The 27,785-nt window shown below is 36.3% G+C and overlaps 1 protein-coding gene across 3 annotated transcripts in view; it reads left to right on the top strand.

Moving 5' to 3' along the window:
• SMOC2 (SPARC related modular calcium binding 2) overlaps positions 1-27,785 on the top strand; it is a 146,871-nt gene that overhangs the window by 91,521 nt on the left and 27,565 nt on the right. For 2 of the 3 annotated variants that reach the window (XM_084512786.1, XM_084512788.1), the window contains exons 8-9: positions 10,449-10,635; positions 15,739-15,821. In XM_084512786.1, the coding sequence (XP_084368912.1) occupies positions 10,449-10,635; positions 15,739-15,821 (270 nt within the window). Of the gene's footprint in view, positions 1-10,424; positions 10,636-15,738; positions 15,822-27,785 lie in introns of all 3 variants that reach the window. The other variant, XM_084512787.1, reaches the window with a different exon arrangement.

Genomic DNA, 27,785 nt, shown 5'->3' with positions numbered 1-27,785 from the left:
CTGCAGAGTACATGAGGAGGTTGCAGAGGGTGCCCTGTTTTCATAAAGAGCTTGCACAGGACAAGCCCCATGACTGGGGGCTCTAGGGAGGTCTAGCTCAAGTTAGGGTTATGCTCCTTTCTTTTTGTGAAGAAACCTTGCCAGAGAAATATCAACTTTGCTTATGCCTTTCCAGGATTTGCCTGAGTAATTGGGTGCCTTGGGAGTACAGGGGGAGATAACATCTGTCATGTACTACTGCATGACAGAACATGATTTAAGATGATTGCTTCATCCTTATGTTGATGCTGTTTACATCTTAAGTATTTCACAGAGCCATAGAATTGTTTGAATTTGAAAGGACCTTTAAAGATCACCTTATTCCAGCCCCCCTCCCATGGGCAGGGACAACTCCCACTAGACCAGGTTGCTCAAGGCCCCATCCGCCCTGTCCTTGAATACTTGCAGCGATGGGGCATCCACAACTTCTCTGGGCAGCCTGTGCCAGTGCCTCACCACCCTCACAGTAAAGAATTTCTTTTGAATATATGATCTAAATCTGCCCTCTTTTAGTATAAAGCCATTACTCATTGGCCTTCTTATGCTGGGGTCCATGTCCTTCTTATGCTGAAGGCTGCAGAGCTGAATGCAGTACTCCAAGTTTGGTCTCATGAGAGCAGAGCAGAGGGGGAAAATCACCTCCCTTGACCTGCTGTCTGCACTCCTTTTGATGCAGCACAGGACATGGTTGGCTTTCGGGGCTGCAAGCACACATTGCTGGCTCATGTTAAGCTTCTCATCAGCCAACAGCCCCAAGCCCCTCTCCTCAAAACTGCTCTCAATCCATTTTCCACCCAGCCTGTATTTGTGCTTGGGGTTGCCTCAACCCAGGTGCATGACCTTGCACTTGGTCTTGTTGAACTTCATGAGGTTCACACGGCCCCACCTCTCAAGCCTGTCCAGGTCCCTCTGGATGGCATCTCTTGCCTCCAGCATGTCAACCACACTGCACAGCTTGGTGTCACTGGCAAACTTGCTGAGGGTGTGCTTGATTCCACTGTCCATGTCATTGACAAAAATATTAAGCAACACTGGCCCCAGTACCAACTCCTGAGGAATGCCGCTTGTCACTGGTCTTCACTTTGATCAAACTGTTGACTGCAACAATTTGAGTGTGTCCATCCTTCCAATTCCTTACCCACCAAGTGGTCCATTCATCAAATCCATGTCTCACCAATTTAGAGTCAAGGATGTTGTGTGGGATAGTGTCATATGCTTTTCACAAGTCCAGGTAGATGACAGTTGCTCCAGGGTAACTGTCCATCAGGGTAATTCCCTGTAAGGGAGTTGGAAATAAACTGATACTTAGAAAATAGAGCATAAATGGAGCACAGCCGTCTCAGCAAGGAGTTAAGCAATAAGGCTAATAAGGCTGGAAAACACTGCACAGTGCCAACAGCATTATCCGTGTGGATCAATGGCAGGAATATGACATAAACTGCAGGCAGCAATGCCACTGGAAACCTCTGAAATTAGAACTATTTAGGTACCTAAGGTCTAGTACCCAAAGTCATATCCAGGCACTGATGTAAGCTTCTCAGTTTCCCAAATGGTGAACAGAAATCACTCCTGTTTCACTGAGGGGAAACACTTGGTTGATAAACATTCCTGTAAGCTGCTGGCTTTTTTAACTGCCAAAACATGAATTTAGGCAACCCAGTTTGCACATTTTGTCTTGTAATTTTTAATAAAGCCATTCAAACAAGTGCTTACTCTCAGTTCACCTGGCAAAGATTTTTGTTTTCACAGCTCTATGGAAAAAGTGAACCAGCTTTGTTTTCACCTCAACTATTTCTTAAAAAATTAGAGATTTTTCCACTGGCAGAAAAATATCATTTGCTGGTCAATATACTCATAAAGGAAGAATGGTAGCCTTGTGCAATTTTGTTTAATGAATGAGCCTTCAGATTTCTATAGCAGACTGGCCAGCTAGCCACTGTGTTTTTGAGAAGTCAGTGATTTTCATGTGCTATAATTTTGGGTGGTGGCTTTTTGGTTTGGTTGGTTTTGCAGTTTGAAGGCTATGGTGCTGCTGTGCTTTGACAGTGTGATGCAGTCATACCTAACAATAATAGGAACTGATATTTCCCTTATGTCTCAGCTTAGAGGAAAATCAGGTTTCACCCTATTTTGCAAATGCTGCTTTCAGTTATGTCTTTGCAGAATAGGGCAGTCTTTTGTGCCATGTCTCTCTTCATGTTGGGGAAGCCAAGTCATCAAAGTCAAGCAGAAGCAGTTGGAGATGATAATCCATCCTCTGTGCAGTCTTGTAACTTACTGTACAACCTCAACTCATTAAGCAAAAGGGGCTTAGGGAACTTACCTCCTAACATGGTGTCATGTGAATAACCATTGGTTTAAAAGTTTTTATTTTATTTTTTATCTTTTTTTTTTTTTTTTTTTTTTTTTGTGTTAAGGTTGCACTCAAAAATCCAGAGTGGAGTGTAAAGTATATAAAAAATCCTTGGCTTAAGCCTGTCTAAAGAAATCTACTTTGCAAATGTTTGCTATTATTTTTACACTCTGCAGTCAAAGCTTTAAGAAAAATGTGCTACTCTCGGTTCAATGCTCTTTCACGTTTCATAGATGGTATAATAAATGTTTGACTCAGGATGTTCAGGATAACATTTAGGCTCTAATGCTAAATGCATCACTGAAAGAACTCAGATTTATAATCTAATTTATATTGACTTCATGTTGCTCTGTCATTTATCTACAGGAGAATTAAATGCTAATACTTAAGCATTTAAAGCCAGATTCTGTCACACTTGTAGAAGAAGACTAGCTTCTCTGTAAGTTTTCATCAATTCGGTGGACAGATCTGACACTACTGCTTTGTTCAAAGTAAATAAGAATACCAAAATTTAGAGTTACGTTTTGTAGGAAAACAAGTAGCTAATTTGGGCCCTTATAATTTGTACAATGGCAATTTGAGAACCCAGTGAAGGAGAAAAATTGGTGTAAATGAATAATTAAAATGAGTAATTTTAACGAACTGTAATTCTGTGGCAGGATAAATTGGAATACTTACATAATATTTCTCATCTCTTTAACCAAGAAGCTGGACTAAAAATTAAAACAATTAAACAAACCAAACAGTAAAATAGCAGGCTGTTGTGGCAAAACAGTTCTTTTACTTTTACAGTATTGTAGCAACAGCCTTTCTCACTGTACTTTTTTTGCTTTTCAAATGCAAATTTTTCAATTCGCTTTTCAAATTTTAAGGAAAAAATAAAAAAAATGCAGAGGTGTGTGTGTGAAACCTTCCTTCAAACAGAAACTGTGGGGTCTGTTAAAAGTTTTAGTAGACATGTGGGTCTGGATTTTGATTAAAGAGAAAGTCACCATATTTAAATCTGACATCTTTTTCTTATGGGCACCCAATTTTTTTCCTATTTCTAGAAACAGAATTTGTGTAGTCTTGGTTTAACATTGTGCTACATAGGTTCTCAAACCCAGGGTAAAGGTGGAGATAAAGCCGGTGTATACAGGTAGATTGGAGTCACTGTGGCTGTGTCCTTTTCAGGTAAAGCTAAATGGGTCTGGTGCTCTCTGTGTTTTGGCTTTTTGTTTCTATGAACTCAGTGAATTTCCAGATGATCATCCTTATTTATTGCAGTGTCTTTGCGTATGAAACCACATAGATAAATGAGAGCATCTGTTGGTGATTTATCCTGCTTTGTTTGGTGGAGTGAAGTACATAAATTAATCCATAGAGCTTTGTTGAAGCCATGGGCTTTGTGTTTGGCCACAGTCATCCACTCAGACTCCAAAAGTGCAAAATAGTGATCAACAGTACATTGAGAGTAGTCTGCAAATACACACAAGGGCCTGAAATATTTGGTTCCCACAAGTTTTCACAAACAAGAATGAGTATGGGAAGGAGTGTTGCCAGCTTTCTTCAGGCCTTGAGAACCCTCATGCTGATGAGTATCTGAACCTAATGTAAATCAAAACATGTGGCGCCAGATAAGTACTAATACCATAATTTAGTCTTAGCTTTTGGTTGCAATCTAGATGTTGGGACTAAGTTTGATTGGATATTAACGTTACCTATTCCTTCCATTCAGTACTTGGTCCATAAGCAAGTATTGGGTTTAACTGGAAACATACGTATATGGGAGTATATTCAGCTGAAACCTGATGTATTGTTCACTGAATTTAGCGGGTATTTTTCCACGGATTTCTGCTGGGGGAAGATGGGCGACAGACGTATTTCCCTTTTGATTTAGGTTTATGAGTAGTCTCTATAAGACACTAGTAGCATGAGAAAAGTTGATCCTTCATTTGTTTGTTTCACTGAGTTGCACTTAATTTCTGTTAGATATGAATTTATTTGAAACAGTCAAGAGAGGGCAAGCAAAAAATTAAAATTCTTATAAATTCTTATAGGAGCAGTGTTTCTTAAGAAAGATTAGTGTGAGGTGTCCATACCATGGCCATAAAGGATGAGAAAAATAACTTTATATACCTAAAGGGTATGAAGTTGTCATCTTAAACCCCATTATAAAACCTCATGTGCCTCTTCACAGAAGGAATCTGTTGTGCTAGAGGAGGTCTCAATGCAGGCTGTAAACCCCAAAAGAACATTAAGCCAGGGAACTTACCTCTTTTTCACTAGGGTGAAGTTATTTAGATAATGTTTGTCATTTATATTACCTAACATACTTCATTGACTTCCTTGGATGCTGCTGTTCTCTTTATAGCAGAACCAGGTGTCATGGATTTTGAGTGATGAAATTGGTCAGCTACAGGTAAATAACCTGCTAGTTTACCCTGAGGATGCATGTTTGCTAGAGGTAAGAATACTGCTGTGATAGGCTGTTTTGTTTTCCAAATCTGCCATCCAGTCAATGTAAACTCTTCTGCAGATTGGAGTTAGCTTGAATAGAGATCATCACACTCACTACTGCCTTTCCAAAGTGAACGTTTTGGTTATATGTGGAAATACAATTTGGTGTAGTGTAAGTGGAAATCTATTCAATGAAACTTGAATACTAAAAAAAAACACTATTTGAAAATACAAAAACACATTATAATCATTTTCTTCTGTGCCTGTTCACTGGCTGTAGGAGGGTTCACCCTAAGCAAAAGAATTAAATTCTTATCCTCATGAGATGTGAATTTGTTGGAGAGTTGCAGGAAGTCAACAGGATAACTATTTAGCCATACTAATTATTATGATTTTGAAATGAACTAGCAGAGAACTTTTATAAATCAGTATTTGAAGTGTTCTGAAAATGTGCCTAAATTAGTCTAAATTAAGTAGAACAGACTGATGATTTTGATAACATTTTGATTAGCAGAAATAGTCACAGAAGTTAAAGCTCTGTAAACTGAAATTTGGACACGAATATATTCTATCTGTATATCCTCTTAGAAACACTGCAGTCCTCCAAAGCATGGGTATCACTTTTCAGAGTATTTTTGTTCAAAAGCTTCTTGTTACTTATTTTCTGTAGAGTATGCTGAGCCTCGAGGTCTGATAAAAGATCCCTTTAAATTGTCCTTTCATGCCTCATTATGGTAATGAGAAAAGGACAGAGAAGGAATCAACTGAAAATAGATTTTTTTTTTTTTATGGATTCTGTTTCTGATATAGATATTGTGGAGTTAAGGAAATTGAAAAGAAATGTATATGTAGTGGCAGGAAATGTTAAAGTAGTGAGCAGAAGCCTTTGTAATTTTCTGCAGATTTGGCAGCTTGTTTCTGTAGAACACACTGAAGAAACAGCAATTCACATTTAAGCAAAATAAAAATATCAAAATTATTTTTAATCTTGAAAAATCCACATGTTGGGAGAAGTTGTGATAAGACATGGCACAACAACTAACAGAATTTGTGAAACAAGTGGCTAAAACATCTCCTGTTACCACACTAACACACTTATTATTATAACTTACATAATGTGGTGCTTGGTGTTTTAGATATGCTACAGACAAATGCACAGGTATGCAGTTGTTTTCAATATGATTTTCCCAGAAAAGCCACCTCTTTTTCTCCTCTAGGATATCACCTAGTAAACATTAATAAACACTTTAAATAGCCCATCAGAGAGTAATAAACATATTCTCTCATAAATAATGGTTTGCAGCATTATACCCTTCTACTGTTTAAGTATTTTTCTGTTCATGAAAATTAACTTGAGTCATTGAAATTCAGACCTTTTTTTTCAGGGAGAATTGCTTGTTAGCAGCAAGAACTGACTCAGGATTTTATACAAAACATGAAACTTCTCCACATTGTTTGTCATTAGCTGGAGTACCTTTCCAATTGACAGAAGATGAAATATTTCCACTGGTTATATGTAATGGACTGTGAAGGCATCTTGAACCAGAATGGGAAAGTATACTTGAAAATGAATGTTTAAAGGAAATAGGGAAGAAATGGAATAACAATGTGATGTATATTATATTTGAAGCAGGTTTTTAAACTCATTCTTTGTGGTGAACAAGAGTTTAACTTTGTCTTTCAAAAAAAAAAACAACTTTCTCAAAGTAAGTAGGTGGTCTTGTAAAACTGTGAAATATACTTATTTTGTTACATGATTGAAATTTGCATGTTGAATGACTACAGCTTATGAACCTGGAATAAAATAGAATTTGGGATAGAAACTGTAGGAAGGTTTATCAACCTACAAAGTATCCCAGGTGAGCTACGGCATGGCTGGTGAACATGGTAGACTATCTTGAAAGGAGTTTTCAGCCGTGTTCAACTATTCTATTGAACGAACAAGCACAGAAAAAAAAAAAAAGTTGTTTATTATTATTATTAATATTAAATTTCATTATTTATTTATTTATTTATTATTGCCGTCAAGACAGATATAAAATAACTAAGTGCGTAAGAACAAGAGCGTAAACATAGTCTGTGAAAAGAAGAAGCTAGAGCATCAGTGCTTTCCTGCTTCTGGGAGGAAGGTAGTGCATAGAAAGTTTGACGTATTTTAATAACCGCTGCACTTATTCTGCTTTTATTGTAGCATAGATCCTTTTCCATACTGTTCATTTTATGAACTTCTGGCATCCATCTGTTACAGTTCCAGATCATAGTTGTCAGATTGTTTGGACAAACTGTCAGGCATTTTCTAAGTTAATGACATTTATCACTGGTTCTCTTGGGAAATGAACGTTGGTTAACCATGATTCTTCTGACATTACAAAGGCAATTATTCGCAACAGTATGGTAGCTCTGTGATAAGAGCTCTTAACCATCACAAGGCTACAGTTGAATCTTTCCAGTGCTCCTGTTGTAAATAATTGAAAGAAAAGTTTGAATGGTTCTCAGAGAGGAAATTACACAAAGGACTAATGTTCTGTTTCTGGAAAAATCAAGCAGGATTATAGGTAAACACAGTTTTGCAGTACTTTACGTAAGAACAGTATTCTCATAATGAAAACAAACAAGGAAATAGTAGTGGTGGCACAAATGGTTGTGTTAAAAGTATACAAAAATACTAAATCTGAGGAAATAACTTTCTTGATCAGTCAGTAAACAGATTGGCTGATAGCTGACCTGAAGATTGTTTGCCTTTGAGTAAGGAAGAGAAATAACAAACTATTATGCACTTTTGATGAATAAAATGAACAATCTGGATTCAGCAGATTTGTCATTTGGCATATACAAAACTAACAGGCCTACTGTCCATCACACTGATTTATATTATTTCCAGTTTGTCTATTATAATCTACCTTTTGTCTGGTTAATTTTTTCTGAAAAGTAATTTAGGACTACTGATAAATTCCTCTTCTTGGTATGATCTTCCATCTGTAGGAGAAGGGTAAGAAACCAAAGGTTGTAAGAAGGGGAAGTCCTTCCTGGAAATACCATAGCTTCCTCTACATGTTTTTTGGTGTTGAATGCCTGTGCTGCTGCTGCTCTTCAAAGGCATATTTTTTCATCACTAAAGTCTTCCAAGTTACAAGGCATTTCCCTTAGCATTTGGTATGAATCCTGCCTTTTTGTCTGTTCTTTCCAAGATTTCTGCCATAAAGGCCTTTTTAATCTTAAAACTTCCATTTCAGTTACTGTCACTGTCCCTTGTAAAGCCATAAGCCACTTTTGCAACCTGCCTCTGAAATGTGTCCCATATTACTGTGTCTCTCTACCTTTGAGACTTAGAATCAGAGAAACAACCAGGAAAAAAAAATAAAAATAAAAAAATAAAGACTTCATGCTTTTATTTTAGTGCTAAAATTCTACCTTGAGCAGTAGCTTCTTGAAAACTCTCCTTGGGAAGTCAGTCAGGAGCATGAAGTCCATTTATCTAGGTCTGTAACACCTGTTACCAAATCACCACAAAGCAGATTTTTTCCAGTGGCCCATGACTCTGGTTTTGAATCAGGAATTTTTTTCTGGTTGTTTCAATCAGTAGAAACTGGAGTTGCCCATAAATTAGGTGGCATTGTACATACTTACAGCTGAAACTGTCCTTATCTGCTTTTGCACTGGGAATTCTCCATCACACTGTCTCTGTGCTTTCTGTTACACTTTTATCTGGATGATCTGCCTATGTAGCCTCCAAATTTTCTAAACAAGTTTGAGAGGATGAAAATGTATTGTTCCTGTGGGTTAGCAAGAGGTAATCAGAATATATGAACATCTGCCAGATTCCGTTGCTAGTTTACAAAGATGTAAAATGAGAAAAGGTCTCAGGAGCTGATGGGATGATACCAAGGTTTATCAGTGTGAATGAGAAAAGAATTTACTGGATTTTAAAGAGGAGTAATGATTTCCTCCTCCCTTTCACCACAGCTGTTTCACCTTTTTTGCTCCCTTTTGCTTGATTATATACAAAATATAAAAAGTGATCAAGTTAAAAGTTATGTGCTTTCCAGCGTTGTTCTATTTTGTAAGTCAGTAACAATCATAATCCAGATTTACCAAAGAAATTATTTATTTTGGCTACTCTAGCAGGACGTTGGCGATGGATTTCCAGTTTATGACACTATAGCTATTTATGTGAAGGTTTTAATGTAAATAATTAACTATTTGTCTTTATTAAAGGATCTTTTCTCACTACACTGATTCTTTAATTATAGTTTATTATGTAAACACTAGTGTTTTGAGAACTATTCAATCTCTCATTATGTCCAGGGGCAGACAAAGACAAACCATGCAAATTTTATCAATTTGTCTAGCTGTCCTACCATATGAAACAAAATAATAATAAAATATCAACTAAAGAACTAACTAACTAACTAAATAAATTGTCTTATAGTCAAGTTAGCTTGTTTTTTAAACTTTTAACATACATTTTTACATATATTGGAATAAAATACAATGTTGTAGAAACCAGGCTATTGTATAGATGCAGTCATGTGCTGTTTAAAATATGAAGGTGATTAACTTCCATCGTCTTTTCCACTGCACCAGAAATCTTACTGTATTTGCTCAACCACATCTGCAAGAATCTGGTTTTAACTGAACAGATTTTCTTATTTATTGAAATTCCAATAACTTGAGATTTTCTTGTCATTCATGTGTGTGTTTGTAGAGAGGTTATTGTTATCGACATTTTAGTTTTTCAAATATTTAAATTTTGTTCACTAGAGTACTTTGGAATTATGCAAACACTATTTTATTAACCATCTAAGTTTCACATGATAGGAGACTGATTTTAAAAATCCTGGAGAAAGAAATAGCTTGAGTAAACAGTCTATCGCCTAATTTTTTATCTCCTACAGTGCCACATATACCAGTTTAAGAGTGATAAAAATTCATCAGCAGAGGTGTTTTACTAATTGGTGTGAAATGACTGGCACTCTCAGTTCCTGGGGCTTCTGCTCTTTGCCCCTGGTTTCAGTTTCATATAAAGGCCAGGAACATGTATACATATAAGCTTTTCCCGCATTCAGAAGAGATCTGAGGCATACTGGTAGGGCAGAGATAAAAATGTATTACTTTTTCTTTGGGGTGTTAAGCCTCCAGAGCAAATGATATATCATCAATACCAGAAATACCAGGAAAGGAAGTGGAAGAATTTTCACCATACTAATATGTTTTTCCAAAATATAAAGAAAATAAACATTTATATGAATTATAAGGAATCCTAAGAAGTTGGGTTTCTACTGTTCCCTCTGAAAAGAATCAGTAGTTTAGGAACTGTGGAGTGGGGGAGAATTTTTTAAGATGGCAGAGAAAGTACTCGGCTATTTACAGATTATATCTAGTGTAGGAGTTGGGGTGTCAGGATAGTCTTATGACTGTATTATGTAGCAGGTGTATGAAAAGGAAACTAAAAGTCCTAAAAGTATACAGCATAAACCAACTTGGGCTATCTCAAGCCTCTTCAAATACATTCCTTATATAAATCAAATAAAGTTATAAAAACTAAAAAATTGTTCAATATTTCCAGTAGGTCTTTTCCACATGGCTTGTTTAGTATTTTTTCTTTTCATTCCAAAAGCATCATCATGTGATCAAGAACTTCAGTCAGCTCTAGAGGAAGCTAAACAACCCCAGAAAGACAATGTGTTCATTCCAGAGTGTGCTCAGGGTGGCCTTTACAAACCAGTGCAGTGCCATCCTTCTACAGGCTACTGCTGGTGTGTTCTCGTGGATACAGGACGTCCCATCCCTGGTACATCAACAAGGTAAGGGAATGCATGTTCAGTGCTCAAACCTGCAGTGAGTAGATGCCTTAATGTGCATGTAGTAATATGTAGTTTCCTATTGCTAATTGAATGATATCATGTAGATTTATTCCACTATAAAGATTAAAGTGAAATAATTCTAAGATCCATTGGCCATAAGTCCAGATGGCCAAAGACTGATACACTGCAATGCCATGGGCAGTATGCTCCCCAGATCCTTTATTTTATATTTTTACTTTCCATTCTTGCTATTTTATGCTGGGAAGCCAAGGCTTGAAGCAGATAATGAATCATCCCAGAGGAAACCTCACACCCCTTATCCTGAACATGGAAGAACCAAGTAAGATGGTCTATGACAGGAACCACATCCAGCCTCAGAAATGTTCAGTTATTTTTCCAGCAACCTCCTCAACTATTTCATATGACTTGCTTTGATGGAACAATTGCTTGGGAACCCATAGAGAGGAAGTATCGTTTTAGTGTGTTATTAATAGAAACTTGGAGTTCAGTCATGTCGGCTGAGCCGGATGCATGGTAAAGCATTGTGAGCCACATAGAGCAGATGTAGGCAAGGCAAATATCAGATTCCAAAGGATGTTATTTAGGCTGGTTATTGAGGTTTGGCCCTTGTAGTAATGTTATAGAAGCTCATACAAAGTTGGTGGGCAGTATGGGTATCTTGATGCAATTACAAATCTTTTCAATCTTAAGTAAAAATCATTTTTGATCATTTGCCTAATATTTATGAAAACTATCATAAGCCACTTGCTGCAATTTATTATATTCTTGGGAAGGAGCTTTCACATATTCTTCAAGTGCTGATTTACTTACTGATACCTGTTTACACCATAGTCTATACCAATTACAGTACTAGATTAAATGAGCATGGAATAGTTACCAGTAATCTACTGTTTCTGGCAAGCTGAGATCCGTAAATTGTCAAAATTAAATATTATAAAATTGGTCTAGAAAACCTAAGATAAGTGCAGAGATTCCAGAGGTTCATTTCTATTCTTCCTCTGTTCTCCACTCCTACATTTGTTTACTGTTCCTTGTTTTTAGTGATCCTTCTTTGAACTATAATTTAAATCATTTTTTGGAGCCTTAGTTCTCATTCTCTAAGTTGAGTTGAGCATCCGTTTTTGCTGGTGAAGTAAAAGGACTTCTGCAGTTCTTAGGAGTGTCCATTTCATCTTGTCCTTTCACTGGAGATCATTGTGGAGAGTCTGATTCAGGCTTCTTTCTTTTCCCCACATCAAATATTGATACACATTGGTATAACTTCCCGGAGCCTTCTCTTCTCCAGATTGAACAGTCTCTGAACAGGCTCACTCAGACTCTCCACTCTCCTTCTTGTGTAAAATGCTCCAGTCTCAATCATTTTAATTGTCCTTTCCTGGACTCATGCCAGTATGTCTGTCTCTCTTGTCTGGCTGTCCCAGATCTGGATCCAGCACTCCAGATGTGGTTCACCAACGGTGAGTGGAGGGGAAAGGTCACCTCACTTGGCTTGCTGGATGCATACTTGATGATCCTTGTGGGTCCCTTCCAACTTGGATATTCTATGATTCTGGAACTACACAGTATCTCAGATGAGGGAGCAGAGGTGGCAGAGATTCTTTCACTGTGCTGCCTATCTTCAAAGTTAGAACACTGGCAAGTTGGATTCAATCTCATGATTTAGACACAATTCTTTTTGCCTCATGGCTTATACTGAAAATATCAGATGATTTGGCCTTGATAATTTCTAGTATGTTCAGCTTTGCCAGATTTATGGGGAGTCCTCAATGGAGAGTTTATGAAGTTCTGAGTAGAAGTGCTGAATTATATGGGTAACTAGAGTGCTTAATTTTATGAGTTTTATACTAAAAGAATGCATGGTAAATTTTGTCATCTACAGTCCTAGTAAACAAGCAGGTGGGATTCCTGTCTGGAGTTTAAGAGGAGTGTCTAGATCTCATTTCTAGGCAAGATTTATGTGGGATGGAATCCCATTAATTATTTTTTAGTTAAAAGTTCCTTTCAGTATATCCGTATTGATAAAATTAAACTTTCTCCCCTAGCAAGGGGAGATAGAGATCAGAATATGATGAAAAAGAAGCAGTTATCTTTTCTTTAATTCATAGAAAAGATGAACATGTGAGTCTTTCCGAGTTTAATGTCTCAGGGGCAAAGTGGTGTATGCTATCTTCCAGCTTCCCATTGCAAAAAAATAAATTAGATGAGTAGCTATTAAAACTCTACAGCAGGATCTGATAGTACTCATGGTAGAAAGATGGATGCATTGCATCTTGGAATCTTTGTTCTGCAAATCTGTATTGAATCACTAGGGGACAACAATGAAAGAATGCACATATCATGGAAACTCTTGCCAGAACAGCTTAGCATTTTGCATGTTGTTTGTTTTGAAAACATTCATGAGGATGAAATTTGTCATATAATCAGGCTATGAATACCACAATAATAAGTAGTCCTGTTAAATTAGACCCACAAAATGAAGGGAAGTTATTAATATTCATTGACCTTCTAATGCCCTGTGATCTGAGGCAAAGATAAATCACTTGTCAGTGAAGATATTCCAGAGAAAAATAATAATTCTAGAGTTAAAATAAAGATATGTGAATGAAGAACCATTCTAGGACGTGTAAAACAGCGAAACATAAAAGAAATATGTGATGATATGGTATAAAGCTGGATTTTATGAATATCTAGAGGGAATATTCATTTGACTAAAAGGAATACATGCAGGATACAAACAACTGTTTTCCTGAAAATCTTACTAGTAGGATCTCTACCAGCTTGCTCCAAATACTTTCTGGACATAAGAGCCTCAACAGGGCCCTGAGTCTCTGTTCTTGCCTGTGACTTTTGAGCAACTAGGATCATAGGCAAAATAATTGTCAATCCACTTGCACAAGATTCTCTAGACTCAAAAAAAAAAAAAAAAAAAAAAAAAGCAAATCAGCTACTTTATAAGGTTGCCCACACTGTGGAATTGTCTGCTTGATTGTCTGCTATTATGCATGCCTCAGTAACTCTCAGTGCTTCCAAGCAGACTGGTCAGAGGTATAAAGCAGCTGTCATAAGCCCTTGCTAACTCTAGATACATATTTGGTGCTTGGGAGTTTTTGCGTTTTAAAATTCTAAAGAGGAACTTCGTATGTCTTGACTACATTATTTTTACCTGACAGTGCTCCATTCTGATACACAATCTCTTTCCCACTCTTTCCCAATGAAAACTGAGTCAAGTGTGTTTTTCTTATCAGTTCTTAGTGTGGCTGTGTCTGCATGGCAAATTTCTGATGATTCGCTTTGTCTTTCTTCAGTTGCTTCAAAGAACTAAAAGCATACTTTTTACGTTACTGCACTTTAGCAGGTATTGTGATTTAATAGATTTATTTTATATATGGTGAGCTACATCTGTATCTAAAAAAATAGAAGCTGAAAGAGTAGAAGAGGAGAGATGAAATAAAGCGTAGGCATGGAGCAGTAACAACGGAAGAGGACAAGGGGAATGCAGAGTTAGGTATCAGATTAATCAGGGACCAGGCTGGTTGCCAGATACTGCATTAGTGAGTATTGCTCAGAGATTTCCCTTTCACTCTTTTCTTGTCTGATTGAAGTGGTCATCCATCAGGTATCTAAATCCCAACCATGCTATCAAAGCAGCTTCTATTTCCACCGTTCTCTATGGAAAGGAAAGTGTCTGTGGCTCTCATGTTTGTGAAACAACACCATACCTTCTTGCAGCAGCCAAAATTAGATGGAGCTGTGGGCAGTTTCATCAAGTGGGAAAAAAATTAAGCACTCAAAGGAAAAAAAAAGATAAGTTTTCATCCTGACTGGTAATTAAAATCTGAACACTTCCGTGTTGTTTTTAGGGGCAGTCTGGTCTAACCCCAAGACATAACCACAGTCTAACACTTTAAAAAACAATATATTCTTAAAAAAAAATCACATTAGTATATTTTGATTAGACATTTTAGTATGCCTCTCAGTAAATATGATTTTGGGGAACCTAGAATGGGAGCATTTCAAAGAAAGATGACCAGTTACATAAGGTGTGAAAGAACCTAGATTGAATTAATAGGTATGTATGTGCACATGCATATATATGGACACAAGTCATATTAATTTAGGCCTGAAATTTCTCTAAAATGCTGTACATTAAATTCTGCACCTTCAAGCTACTGAGAAGAATGAGAAAATAACATCTCAGATTGTGTTAAACTGAGTGAAAAACTACCATGCAATAATAGTGGGATTGTAAGAAACAGAAAAACTCAGCAGTAAATGCTCCTATGCCTTCAGTCTTGCAAGAATGAAATTGCAAGTGATGTTGATACTAAATATTTTTTGAAACAACAAATATAGGGTTTCTTGTTACAGGCTAACAATTTAGCTTTAAGTAAACATAATATGAAGAAGAGAGGAATCAGCATACTCATGTAGCAGGTGAAGAATCAGTCTTTTCCACAACCAATTTCAAGCTATTTTAGTCCAATTCACATCTTTCCAGAATCCCTATCAGTTTTTTCCTCTTGTTTGAAATGTTAGCTGTTCACAGTTAGCCCTTCTTAAACTAACATTCGCTTTGGAGAGGATAAAGTGGTAAATGCACTTAGTGCTGCAGTATTAACTAACTACAGTACCTGCCTTGCTGTGAAGTTGCTTTTGTGGTGTTTTACATTTACAGAATGAATAGTGAGTCAGATGCCAAAATTTATTATGCTGCTTATAGCTTTTTGATCTTGCACGTGGGAGGAGACTCATCTTTACTATTATTATATTTTTATTATATATTATTTTATGGCAATCCCCCATAGTTTTCTTCTTCCTCAGTTTTTCTCCCTGTAAAACGGACTTTGGAATAGATAATAATTACTCAGTTTGGTATCAACCATAGGAAAATAAACATGTTCTGGCTTCCTTGAGGGAAGTGGAAAACAGGCAGATAAATCTGCATTGCCTCTTCTGAATAAGAAATCAGTTTCTTCCCTGAAAAAAGGAGGAAAAAAGTTTAATTTGAACTACAAAATTGGAAATAAATTAGTTCTAAGTTAACTATGGCTGGTTTTTATTCTCTCCCTGTTTCTTCTTTAGGTATGAACAACCTAAGTGTGATAACAGTGCCAGAGCTAACCCAACCAAAACGAAGGATTTGTACAAAGGACGCCAGCTTCAAGGTCAGTGAAATAGATATATTTGATTTCATGCATTCCAGTGTTTTGTTTTGTCACTGCAGTAACTTATAAAGCAATTCCTTACCTTGTATCTAAACAGTTTATCTTTTAGATATTGCTAAATTGAATTGCCACTGACTGAAGGTTTTGGCTTTGGAATGGTATGGTCTTAGGATATTGTCAGAGAAAGTAAGAAACTTTTTTTTTTTTTTTTTTTTAGTTTAGTGTTTAAAAGGCAGTCACAGCTACTTCAGAAATCGACCTTTATCTTCAGATCTATGTAAAATATGTATCTACTTACAGTTTTTGAAGAGCTAACCCTTCAATTTACCTCAGGAAAAATAATTATTATTATTCTCTGTTGTAGGAACACTATTTATTGATGAGATTTTTTTTTTCTGACTTTTTATGACTGTGAGACACCTTATTTCTGGGTAGCTGAGCTATATAGAAGTCAGTAGATTTGATTCTTTTTTGAATTGGTCTTTTAAGGCCAATGAGGTTTAGTATGTTTTAGTGATATTGCATGTAATGAGAAAATTATGACTCACTGTCAGCTATTGTAAAGAATCAGAAACAAGCAAATGATTTCAGCAGATTTTATGTGTCATGAGAAATATTTTAGTTTAGCCACCCAAAGGAATGTATAGGCAATAATTTTGAACTGATCATGTCCACTAGTGTTGAAACTCATCTTGAATGAAGCAGACGTTAATGTTTTCTGTCATGAAACAAATGTAATTACAAGGGATAATATGAAAAGAAGTAAGAAACGTGAAAGATGTGTTATTATACCATATATAGTTATATGTTGTGTTCTATGCAGAAATAAGTCACTCATAGCATTAGCCATAAGCCATCCTATTGCTATCAATTAAAAAATGCCAAGCATGACCCATAGACATAGCTATCTAGGTATGATGGGACATACAGACGGGAACCGGACTGTCAAGATAGACAAGGAAACATTCATGCAATTTTAGACACACCTATTATTTTCTGGATTTTATCTAAAACTGTGGGATTTTCTGGATTTCATCTAGAACAAAGCCTTTGCTTTGTTTAGATAAACAAGGCAAGGTCTAGAGGTGCTGTTGTTCCTCTGAGACCATGAAGAAGACAAACAGAGCTGTTTTCCTCAGTGACAACTTTGCACAAGAACAAATAGGTACAAACTACACTGAACGTATGTCACTTGGAAATTGCAAAGTGTTTTCCAATGATTAGAGCAGTGAGGCAAGTCTTCTAAAGGACTAGTAATGGGGCAGAAACTCTGGTTAGGTTTTAGGTAGCTCTTGATCAGTTTATGAGAGAGGCAGTGGGAAGGAGAGGGGCATGGCTGAGATACTTGCTCTGCATTGTCTCTTATTGCTTAAAATACTGAATATACACGCAAAGAGATGAAAAGCTGCTTTACCCTAAAAATTGACTTGGGAGTATGAATTTCAAAGATCTTTCCAAACTGTCTCAATTTCTTTTCATTTGCAAATAAGAGCCTGAACATGCTTGACATGCAGTTGTGCTGTTTAGCTCTTCACAGAGTTCAGCAAGAGCCATGTGTACCACATAAATCCTCAGATGTGTGAAATCTAATGGTAAATACACCTCTGTTGACAGTCAGATTGATGATCTTTATTCACCATTTCATCAGCCAGTACTTGCTTACTGAAATTACTTACTGCTGTTGTAACATCAGAGAAGTTAGCAGGTATTTCAGGGATAATTTGGGATATATTTTACAGTCCTAACTCCATGAAACCCAATGCAAAGCTGACCACTAATTTCTGTGGAAATAAGATCAGGCCTGTTCTTCCTACGTACTCTAGTAACCTCCAACAATTTCTGTCAAAACAGCACTTGTATAGTTATAGGCTAGTATAATTACTTGATTTAACGTGTGCCTTTTTCTGTGTGAAAAGAACATAGACTCAGAAGAGAGTATAACAGAGTCAAAACTCAAGAAACAAGTTTGGCACTTAGTTCTGTAAAAGACATGAGTTGTTGGTCACGTCTACCTTTAAAAAAAAAACACCTGAAAAAGCATTTGATTTTATTTGATTCTCAGAGGCAGGATGGGAAGGTGAAGATGAGTAGGTGTTTTGAAACACCTACTTCTTATCCAAACCAATAGTGCTTTTGAGCAGTACAGTAATAAAGATTTATCCCGAGTCAGGATACTTTACTGAGGAAGCAATTAACAAGAACTTTCCATGCTGTAAGCTCTTTCCTGATCATTTCATTTTTGTTAAGTTAGGCAATGGTCTTTTGATTATCTCTTTTCACTTCCAGTATTTTGCACTATGTGATCTTTAGTCCAACAAACCTTTGCAGCAGTGTGAGCTAATAGCTATCATAAATTTTATCCATGATACTGATTTTATCGCCAAAGTGATTTTATTGCAAATTTTTTTTTTTTTTTAGTTTTTAGTTTGCTTACCCTCGAATAACCTTTGGCTTCCAAATGCTTTAAATTAGTTTAAAATAAAGCAAATACCAAAATTTCTTAACATTTCCTAAATAGTTAGGAGCTATCTAGAAAAACCTTCTTCTACACTGCAGCAGCAAAAAGTACGTACCTATAGAAGTAATGGAAGGAGGAGCTTGCTTCACAGTTGAAGCTGTGTTAGATGTGTTTATTGTTCTTTCACTCTCTTAAGGTTTTCTCTTTTCCCTCTCTCAGCTAGTCTATTAAATACTCAAGATGTCATCACTCACTTGACAAATTTCTCTCTTATCAGCATAAAATGCAAACACTACATTAAGTAAAAATGAATTGAGTTTACCTTAGATAGTTATTTTGAAAAGAGGATGTGGAAAGAGGATCTTGCACAAATATAGCTAGTTGTTAACAAGTAACAGGTAAAATCATACAAATGGTTGAGGCAATTCTACTTTTTAATAGGAATGAACCACTGTTGCTCAAAGTTTCTTTACTTTAAGCAGTGTTGCAAAGGCATGTTTTCATTTGTGTTGTCTACATTTAAGTACAGCATCTAATTGTTGAGTGGTGCCAGGACTGAATAAAATATGTAGGTTAACCGTGTGCTGACTTTCAAGGAATAATACATTTTTGAAAGGATGGGTTTGTTTGATTTGCAGCTTATACCCACAAAAATGTAGTAGCCCTGGGTAAAAACACTGTGACTGCTTGCTGTGTAAAACTAGAAAGATTTTGAAATAATTACTTTATTAGTCTGAATGATCTTAAATAGGATAAGATACAATGATACATCCTCAGGTGGATTAAATTGGCATAGTTCTGCAGTTACACTAATTTATACCACCTGAAAACTTGAACCTACTACATGTTAAGCCAAATATTTTTAGCAATAATTTGCAAATAAAACACAGTGCAGTTTTTTGCAAACACTGATACCTTGTTAAGGCAAAATTGTAGAATGTAATGGCCCATTGGAGTTTATGGCAAAATTCCCACTGATTTAAACTGAGTTGTGAGTATATCCTCACATCCTGAGAGCAATTTAATATAAAACATCTAACATTGAAGGCTAATCTAATGTTTTTTTTAAGAATGATCCAAGCCACCTGTATCTGTTAGATTGGGCTGGAAGTTGAATAATAATAATTCTTCCCATAAGATTTCTAGTCTTCTATTTTTTTTTCCTATTTTATTTATTTATTTATTTATTTTAAAGCCAAAGAATCTTTCTGATTCTTTCTGATAAAGCTGACGTTACTTGTGGTTTTAGTTCTGTTTAGAAACTAGTTATTCTTAGATAATGAAAATGAACTCAGAAAGGAGTATAGTGAAAGTCTCACACTGGACAAGTTTTTTTACTTTTCTCACAATGTTTTCAAATGTTCCTATTTTGACCTTTTGTTCTCCACTGTGTTATACAGTAAAATGGAATGAGCTGTGATGAGCCTGACATATTGTGATATGTGATGAGCTGACATATTCATCTGTAATCTTTAATGCTTTATTTCAGACTTTTGAATGACTGGTGTGTTAAACCGAAAATCAGTTTTCTGCAGAAGCTGTTTGAGAGCATTTAAAAGGATATACTATGAAGGCTAGTTAAAGCTAAGTCTATAGGATGATGGAGTAAGATGTAGGTGCTGCTGTGTTTTTATGAACTCATAAGTAGTAGTAGGTCAAATTCTGCCAAGCTGGGGAAATATCACTTTTTAGAACTGAATCTATACTGTCTGGGTGAAAGAGTTATATATATTCTGTAATTTTAATAGGTGAGAATAATGTCAGGAAAACATCAGTTTAGTGAAGCTGATGGACTTTTCTGAGCAAAAAATTCTAAATAATTTAAAATTGTACTTCAGGTCATCTGGTGTTTATTTAATTTCTCTGCTTAATTTAGTAACATGTATTGTATTTGTTGGAGAGAAGATGTGGGATATTGCCAAAAAATAAGGAAAATTCTTATGCAAATTTCATGTAAAACTATCTGTGAGAAGACTTTCCCATGTGCATGGGGTGGTCTCTCCTAGGGAACACTAGGGGATTCCATATGTTGGGAGTTACATTTTATATTACTATTTATTTCTAAATTCTTAATAATATGTACAACATAAAAGTAACGCATTTCTTAATCTAGTCATTCTATCAAACTTTGAAATTCTTGAATCGTGTTGAGCAGATGACTTCCCTGTAGATTGGGTCTTCCAAACTAAGGTCTGCCTCAAATTAGCAAGGTACACAACAAAATTAGGCAGAGGGAATTGAAGTCAAGCATTTAAACTCATATCACTTAAAGTGTATTCTAGGTAACATATTTCAGTGTTTTCTTCACTGAGTGCCACAGACAACATGTAGGCATATGAATGTTTCTGTACCCAGGAGGGAAATCTCTAGTTTTGGAGCCCATACGTATAAGTAAGGTACGACTCTGTTCTGTCTCAGGGTGGTGTAGGCTAAGAGGATGATGGCTCCTGACCATGACCAGTCTTTGCAGAAGGCAGCTCCTGACCACAGAGAGACTTGTGAGGTCACTTAGGTTGTAAGAAGTGAAGTTCTCATACCTGCTAGCCCTCCTAGAGGGACCTTAGATCAGTGTTCTCCAAATTTAAATACATTATTAAATATACACAAAAACATACACAAAAATAGAAATTAGAGAAGGATGAGATTAAAATGACATAAACAAAATTTCAATTAAAAAAAATATATTTATTAGTGGTATTTTTTTTTTCCTGCACCCCAATTGATTCTTTTGCAAAGCCTCTGGGGAGTGCACACAGCATTTTGGAGACCACTGCCTTAGACAATGGGTAACTTATGTGTTCATAAAGCTAGTCTTGCCTCTGTTTTAAGCACCTGGAAGAAAGGGATTTGTCTATGCAAGGGAGTAAGACATGATAGTGTAAAGGGAGCGTGACAGACCATTCAGCTAATTTGCCTCAAGGGCAAATATTTTTCTTATTAGAAAAGTATGCATCAAATGTAAGAAAGATCTATTTTAAACTCCACTGTGTGTGAGGGCCAGAGAAACTTTGGACAATCCTTATATAGTTATATAAGGATATATAGTTATAATTTGGATAACCCTTAGTATAGTTATAGTGTATTGTTAACCTGGGAATTATTCTTGTTACCAAGACCTGACATTAGAAATATAAGTGAAAAAAATTGAAAAGTATTATGGGAAATGTGATTTTGCCACCACAACATTCTTTAATTTGAAATACCATTATCTTTTGTGAACCAAAAATAAAGAAACCCAAATGACTGGAAGACACACTAGCATGAGAGAGGGACACAATGTCAAGCTGGATTTTCAGTCTTAACTGGGTTTCTATGGTTTTGTGGCTTTATGTCAGACCATTAATTTTGTTTATCTTTCATTTTGGTTTGTTTAAATTTCTTGTTTTCTTTACTGCAGTATGTTTTTTAAAGTTCCTATAGTTGTGATACTTCCTCTCTATACAAAAGGATAATTTGGGAGGGCAAACTGTAGATTGGAAATGACAGTGCTATATACACTACAACTGTAATACAATCTACTGACTTGGATGAATGTGCAGACTCAGTAAGTCCATATACTAAGAGTCCTGAAAATGTCATTTTTTATTAAAAAATAAATAAATAAATCTTTACTTCTACATATTTTCTTTTCCTGAGATGCTGTTCTCAATTAACCCAGCTAGAATCCAGCAAAAAGCATCAGTTGCATTGAAGTTCCAGTAGATTTCTACTGGTGAAATAAGATTAGCATTTCACTCTTATTTTTTCTTTCCTGGTAATTTTGCAGCTCTCCAAAAAGCCTCACTTCAGATGTTTCACATTAATTTTTTTGATCCTACAGCATTTCTGTAAAAAGATGAGTATTTTGGGGTTTTGATATCACTAAGAAGTATCTGAAAGGTTTCTGTTTTTAGTAGTTGAGGTTTATTCAGTGGCAAAATAAGTGTCCAAATTAACAAAATTGTCATCTTTGCTTGCATTGTGAGCCAGATTTTGAATTCTCGAATTGGACAAAGTATGGATCACTGCCCTTCCTCCTTGCAACACCAAACCAAAAAACTGCTTTACATCCAGTGCCTAAGGTCTGCCGATCACTGTGTTTGTACTCTGTCGGTCTGTGGTTTAAGGCGTGCTATGAATTTTAAGATTTTACTTAATTAAAATGTCTTGATGTATGTCTCTTGTACAGTCAGTCAATTTACTTATGAACAAGAAAAATCCCTTAGAACTCTTGGGTAAATACAGTTTTGTTGAATTCACAGTTTGTTTGTTTTTTTTTCTTTTTTTTTTTTTTTTTTTCTGGTTTCACAGTCTACTACTGACTCAGTTCACAGCTATTGTTTTGTCCTATGGATCTTCATAAACTTAGTTTAATTTTTGCATTTAAACATTTGCTCCCAAAAATCATGCATGAAAGCTATTTAACTCATATCATTTATTTCACATCCATGTGTTTGTTAAGAGAAAGGCAGTTTTTCTAACTGCTCAATTTTCTCCTTATTGTAATGGCTTTATTTACTGTTCCAATGGGATATTCAGCACTGACGCTGAACAGTTTATACTTTGTGGAGCAAAACTCATGATTTAAATTATGGGTGAATTGTGTGTGGATAATTACAGTTTGCTTTTGGTTGTTGGCTCTGCGTCTTCTTTTTCCAAAGTTAAAGAGAATTAATCAGAAATGCTCAAACCACGATGATGCAAGACCCACAGCCAAACAGCTATCATATAAAGTGACTTACTTCAAAGACATCCTTTTAAAAAAAGTAAGTGATAGAGGCTTAAATTGCTTTTCCTTTTGAGGTATGTTTCACTATACTGTTACAGTTACTCTGCCTCTGACCTGAGCACCTCAGATTTTGAAAAGTACCAGACTGATTCCTGGCCAAAATATTGAGGTCCCACTGCTGGTCTACCTGATCTTGCTTACTGTAGTTTCATATTGTTCTTTGTTTCCTCTATGGAGTCTAGTGCTGGTACCGAGTAGAAAATAGTCTTATCTTACCACACATTCTTAGATGCTTAAATTATTAAAAATTTGCTTGTTTTTAAAAGTATTGATTAAATAATTGAGTTTTTCTGATTATAACATGGATTATATGCCTTCCTTCCCATGAGCTTCAAATTGTTAGGTCAATTGGTATGTAACTTTCTCCACTGAGCTGAGATTTAAATGGATTATATTTTTATGATGTAAACATCTTTTTGGCTGGATGAGCTAATATTTAAAATATCCCCTTCTGTTATCAGATATTTAAGCTTTGGGTTGCCTAGTCTGAAGTCCACGAGTTAAAAAAATATTTGAAGTTTCTGGCTGATTTGGCTGAGTCTGTAGCTATCATGCTGAGCCCTTTACAGCTTTATTTACTAAGAGATACTTGCCCAAAACGCTCTATACTAAGACCTGCTTAGTTAAATGCTATAACTGTGATCAGGAATTGTCAATGCAAAGCTGGTGCAAACCTCCACAGCAGTGATGGCAGAACTGAGTAAGCACATGGATGAAGGTCTGCCTGGAGCCTGGCTCCTCCTGCAGCAAGGGTGGGAGAGGTGATGCTTAACTTTGAGATGCTGAGGGGTGCTGCAGGGCCAGCCTTGCTCCCATAATGCTGGGGAATGCTTACTTCCCTTTCCAAAGCAGTAGCCATGTCTTCTAAGGTATGAGGCTGTAGGAGGAAGCCCAACTTCTTCCTGCATCTCAAGATAGCCTAAGCTATCTGGAGTGGCCAGATATCTTTCCACTACCAGAGGCTTCATTTAGGTCAGTGACAGCTCGGTGAAAGACCCTTTCCACATATCAAAGTCCATTACAGTTATCCTGTGCTGGAAGCTTGAGCATCATCTGTGGGGGATGCTCACCAGGCAAAGATTCGGTTGTCAAAGAAGAGATCTGAGTGACTGTAGAGCAGTAAGGTTCATACAACACCAGGGCATCCGATGGATGGGATGAGGGGTACAAAGCACAGACTGGTATTGCATGTGCTGACTGAGTAAGGGTACCCACGCTGTAACACAAAGAATTATTTAGCAATGACTAGTGGTAGCTTAGGGAGGACATTGGGCTAAGGCAGGACTTTTTAATGACTGTGTGTATCTACTGGTCAGACCTCCTTGTGAAGAGGGAGTTCTGCTGTAATTAGTCCTGTATTTGCTGACACCACTGCAATAACTTCAGAGCAGCAGAGCACAGAGGATTCTGTCTCTTTAACCTACAACAGTCTTCTTGGGCTTTTGGATTTAGTAACTTAAATATTATTACCCTATTGTCTGACTACATGATTATATTGTAGTCTCCCAGTAGGCAGCTTTGTTCCAGAGGAAAGAAGGCCTGTGAGTTATTTTTCAAGGCTCTGCAGATCACATTTATTTCCTGTACAGTCCCTTCTGTCCATCTCCCCATCCTGTCTTTAATTACTAATGGTCTGGTAACAGTTAGTCACATTTCTTTATTCTTGCCTCAATTTGTATTTATTTCTTAATGAAAGAATGTCTTCCCCCCAACCTAAAAATTATTAATAAACAAATACTAGTATCTGGAAGAAAAAAAAAAAAAAAAAAAGCTCAAACACATAACTAAAGAACAGCCTTAGCTTCCAGTTATGAGTGAGTTTGTCCAAAAAAATTACAGTGGAAACATTTGAGCTACTAGTAAAGTACCAGTGAAAGACACAGCTGTGTCACAGCTAGCAAAAGAGAAAACCTGGCTAATTAAAGGTGATGCTACTGGCTCAGCAATAGCATTTCATTCATTGCTGTATTTAATATTAACCTATAATTTAATGTTTATTTTAAAGGGCTATATTAGGACTGATAAACACTGACTTAATTTGCTTCTCAGCATTAAAAAAAATGCTGGAGGCTATGCCAAAGAATATAAATTCTGTCTCTCACCTCACTTGTTGCTATCCTCTGTTTTCAGCCAAATCCGTTGTTAAGTGCAGCAGCCATGCCTGCTGTGCTGCTCTGTGCCACTGGGTCCTGCTTTCAGTGGAAGATGAGAAAGACCCTGGAGCAGGACACCTCCAGGGGTCCCTCCAGAGAGAGAGAATGTTCTCCTGTGTTTGACTGGCTTCCCTGAGGGCTGTCACCCAACAGCTGTATATTTGAAACATCTGGAAAAAAAATAAATCATGGTTAGAGCTAATTTAAAGAGGGTTAATATTTTATTTGTCTTTTACTGAGAAATTTCTAACCACTATAAATCTCTGCTTATATTTAGCAGTCCTCTACCTTCACACAGTTGCATGGATATCTCTGAAATGTTTATAGGAAGGAGCCCACCCATTAACAAAAATCAGAACAGTGAATTTTCTACCTAAAAGGAAATGCTATCTTGCAATACAGTGAAAGTTTGGACAGACTTGGTAATGCCATAGTAGATTAGCCTGTAACAAGCAGATGTATACAGCCCTCCTGGATGAAACTCAGAATACATTACTAGTCAAACCACACTTAGCAAACAGAGTAGGGAAATCTGTCTTATCTTTGTAGTCATCACACCAAAGAGGGGGAAAGAAACCCACACAGCACTCAATCTTCCCCATCAAGCAAATGGTCATTTTTATAATTAGAATATTAGGGATTTTTAAATAAAAATATTCAATGAGTTCATATATATATATATACAATCATAATAGAATTATGTCTTGATGTCCCATTGGTATCTTTTTTTGGTTGTATGATGTCTTTCTGGAAATGCCAATTTCCATTGACTGTAGAGAGAGCATGTATGAGCAACATCAGTAGTTGAATATACTTTGATAGTTCAAATTAAATAGTGTAATTCACACTTTACCTGAGCAGTTCATGAAAATGAACAGTTGTGCTTTTCTCCAGTCAGATACAATTTGGCTTTGTCTGTACTGTGGTTGATAGTATTTAGCTAGGATTAAATCATGCTGCAACATTTCTTTCTTGTGCTGTTCTACCCGGAAGTACTTTTAGCACAGAAATAAGTTTAAAAAATACTAGTAGGTTATAAGAGCACCTGTTTGAAAAACATTTTTTTTTTTTTTCAGATATTCCTTTATCTCATTTAACAGAAGTATTTAGAATTTTACCTACACTGTGGATATAGTGGGCTGGTAAGGGAAGGAGCAATGACTAGTGGCCTCCTGAAACAAATTTAGTCTGATGAAGTCTTGAATTTCATTCTTCTTAAACTTGCACTTCATATAGACTGCTCAGACCTGCTTCCTGTTGTCAAACACCCAAGCTGCATGGATAAATGCTTTGTACTTCAAGAGCTTTCTGTTGATCAGTGATCAGGTGCTTAAAAGCACACGGTGTTTAGCCCTCCCTGGGGTAACAGAGATGCTCTGGAATCAAGGGCTGTGAGCCCTTTCTTTCTACTTAACATTACATTAACTATTTTTATTTTATTTTATTTTTTCCTTTTTCTAAAATCAAAGAGACAAAGAGGGAAATACTTTCTTACAAAATATTTCAATGCAGCCATTCAAGTTTAATATCTGAAAGTGTAAACAGTGTATGTTAAACAGATTTGTTTCTTTTAGAAAGGACTCACAGAAAATATATCTGAGTCAAGTCAAGATAGTTCTTGCCTTTTAAAAGGAGTCTGTAATTTACAATGAAAATACCTCAGACCCTTTTAAAGCAGCTGCTTGTAAATACATGACTATAGATAGTGAGATATTGTCCGTGCTCTGTATAAAATCCTAGCATAACCAGAGTGAACCTTTGATCACATTGGAACCTGAAAGGGATTAAAATACTTGCCCTCATTAAACAAACATTGACACTGTCTTTCTAAAGCTACTAAGCTTCAAGAAATGCATTAACAAAATCTTGATATAATTTCTGGTACAGTGAAGACATGGGAGAGGTATCTCATAATAACTAGGGGCAACTGGATTGCAATTCTTGGGTGAGGAGTAGAAAAAACAACACACAAAGATGGGAAGATTGATGTAGTATAAATTCAGTGTTTTCTACCAGAATGCCTGCAGTTATCATTTTGCAATCTGACAGATGGCAGGAAAAAAACTCATATGACTGAACAGAAAAGGTGAAAATCTTTTAGTCTGCCAGAGCTGTAATCATAATGAAAAATGACACCTGAACCTTATCGTGACAGTGAGTAGGAGTCACATAATAAGGTATTATTTCCTTTAAGAGGCATGGTATGGGCCTTCTCCTTTTCCATCTGATAGAGTATATACTGAATGAAAACATGCCATTGATTTGTAAGGTTGTTCCCTGTAAAATGGATGTCTTGCACTGTCTTGTTTTCATTTTTGGATACAAGTCCTCCTTGATTATCCAGCAGAAACAGCTCTCATGCTTAATCTGCAGATAGGGAGAAATAAATATTTTCATTTCTGAATAGATGGATATCTACAGCTATATTTTCAAGAAGGGATAGCAAAGTTTGGGCACTTATTCCTTGCATGTAGTCACTTGGAGAAATGTTACAGTTTTGAAACAGAATAAGTACTTAGTTCTCAGTGAGTTTGGTGGGATTTTCAGTTCCCAGAAACTTTGCAAATATCCTGTACTGATAATGA

This window comes from Aythya ferina (genome assembly GCF_964211825.1).
Source record: "Aythya ferina genome assembly, chromosome: 3".
NCBI lineage: Eukaryota > Metazoa > Chordata > Aves > Anseriformes > Anatidae > Aythya > Aythya ferina.
The sequence above is the reverse complement of the archived record's forward strand: the minus strand, read 5'-3'. Positions and strand labels throughout refer to the sequence as shown.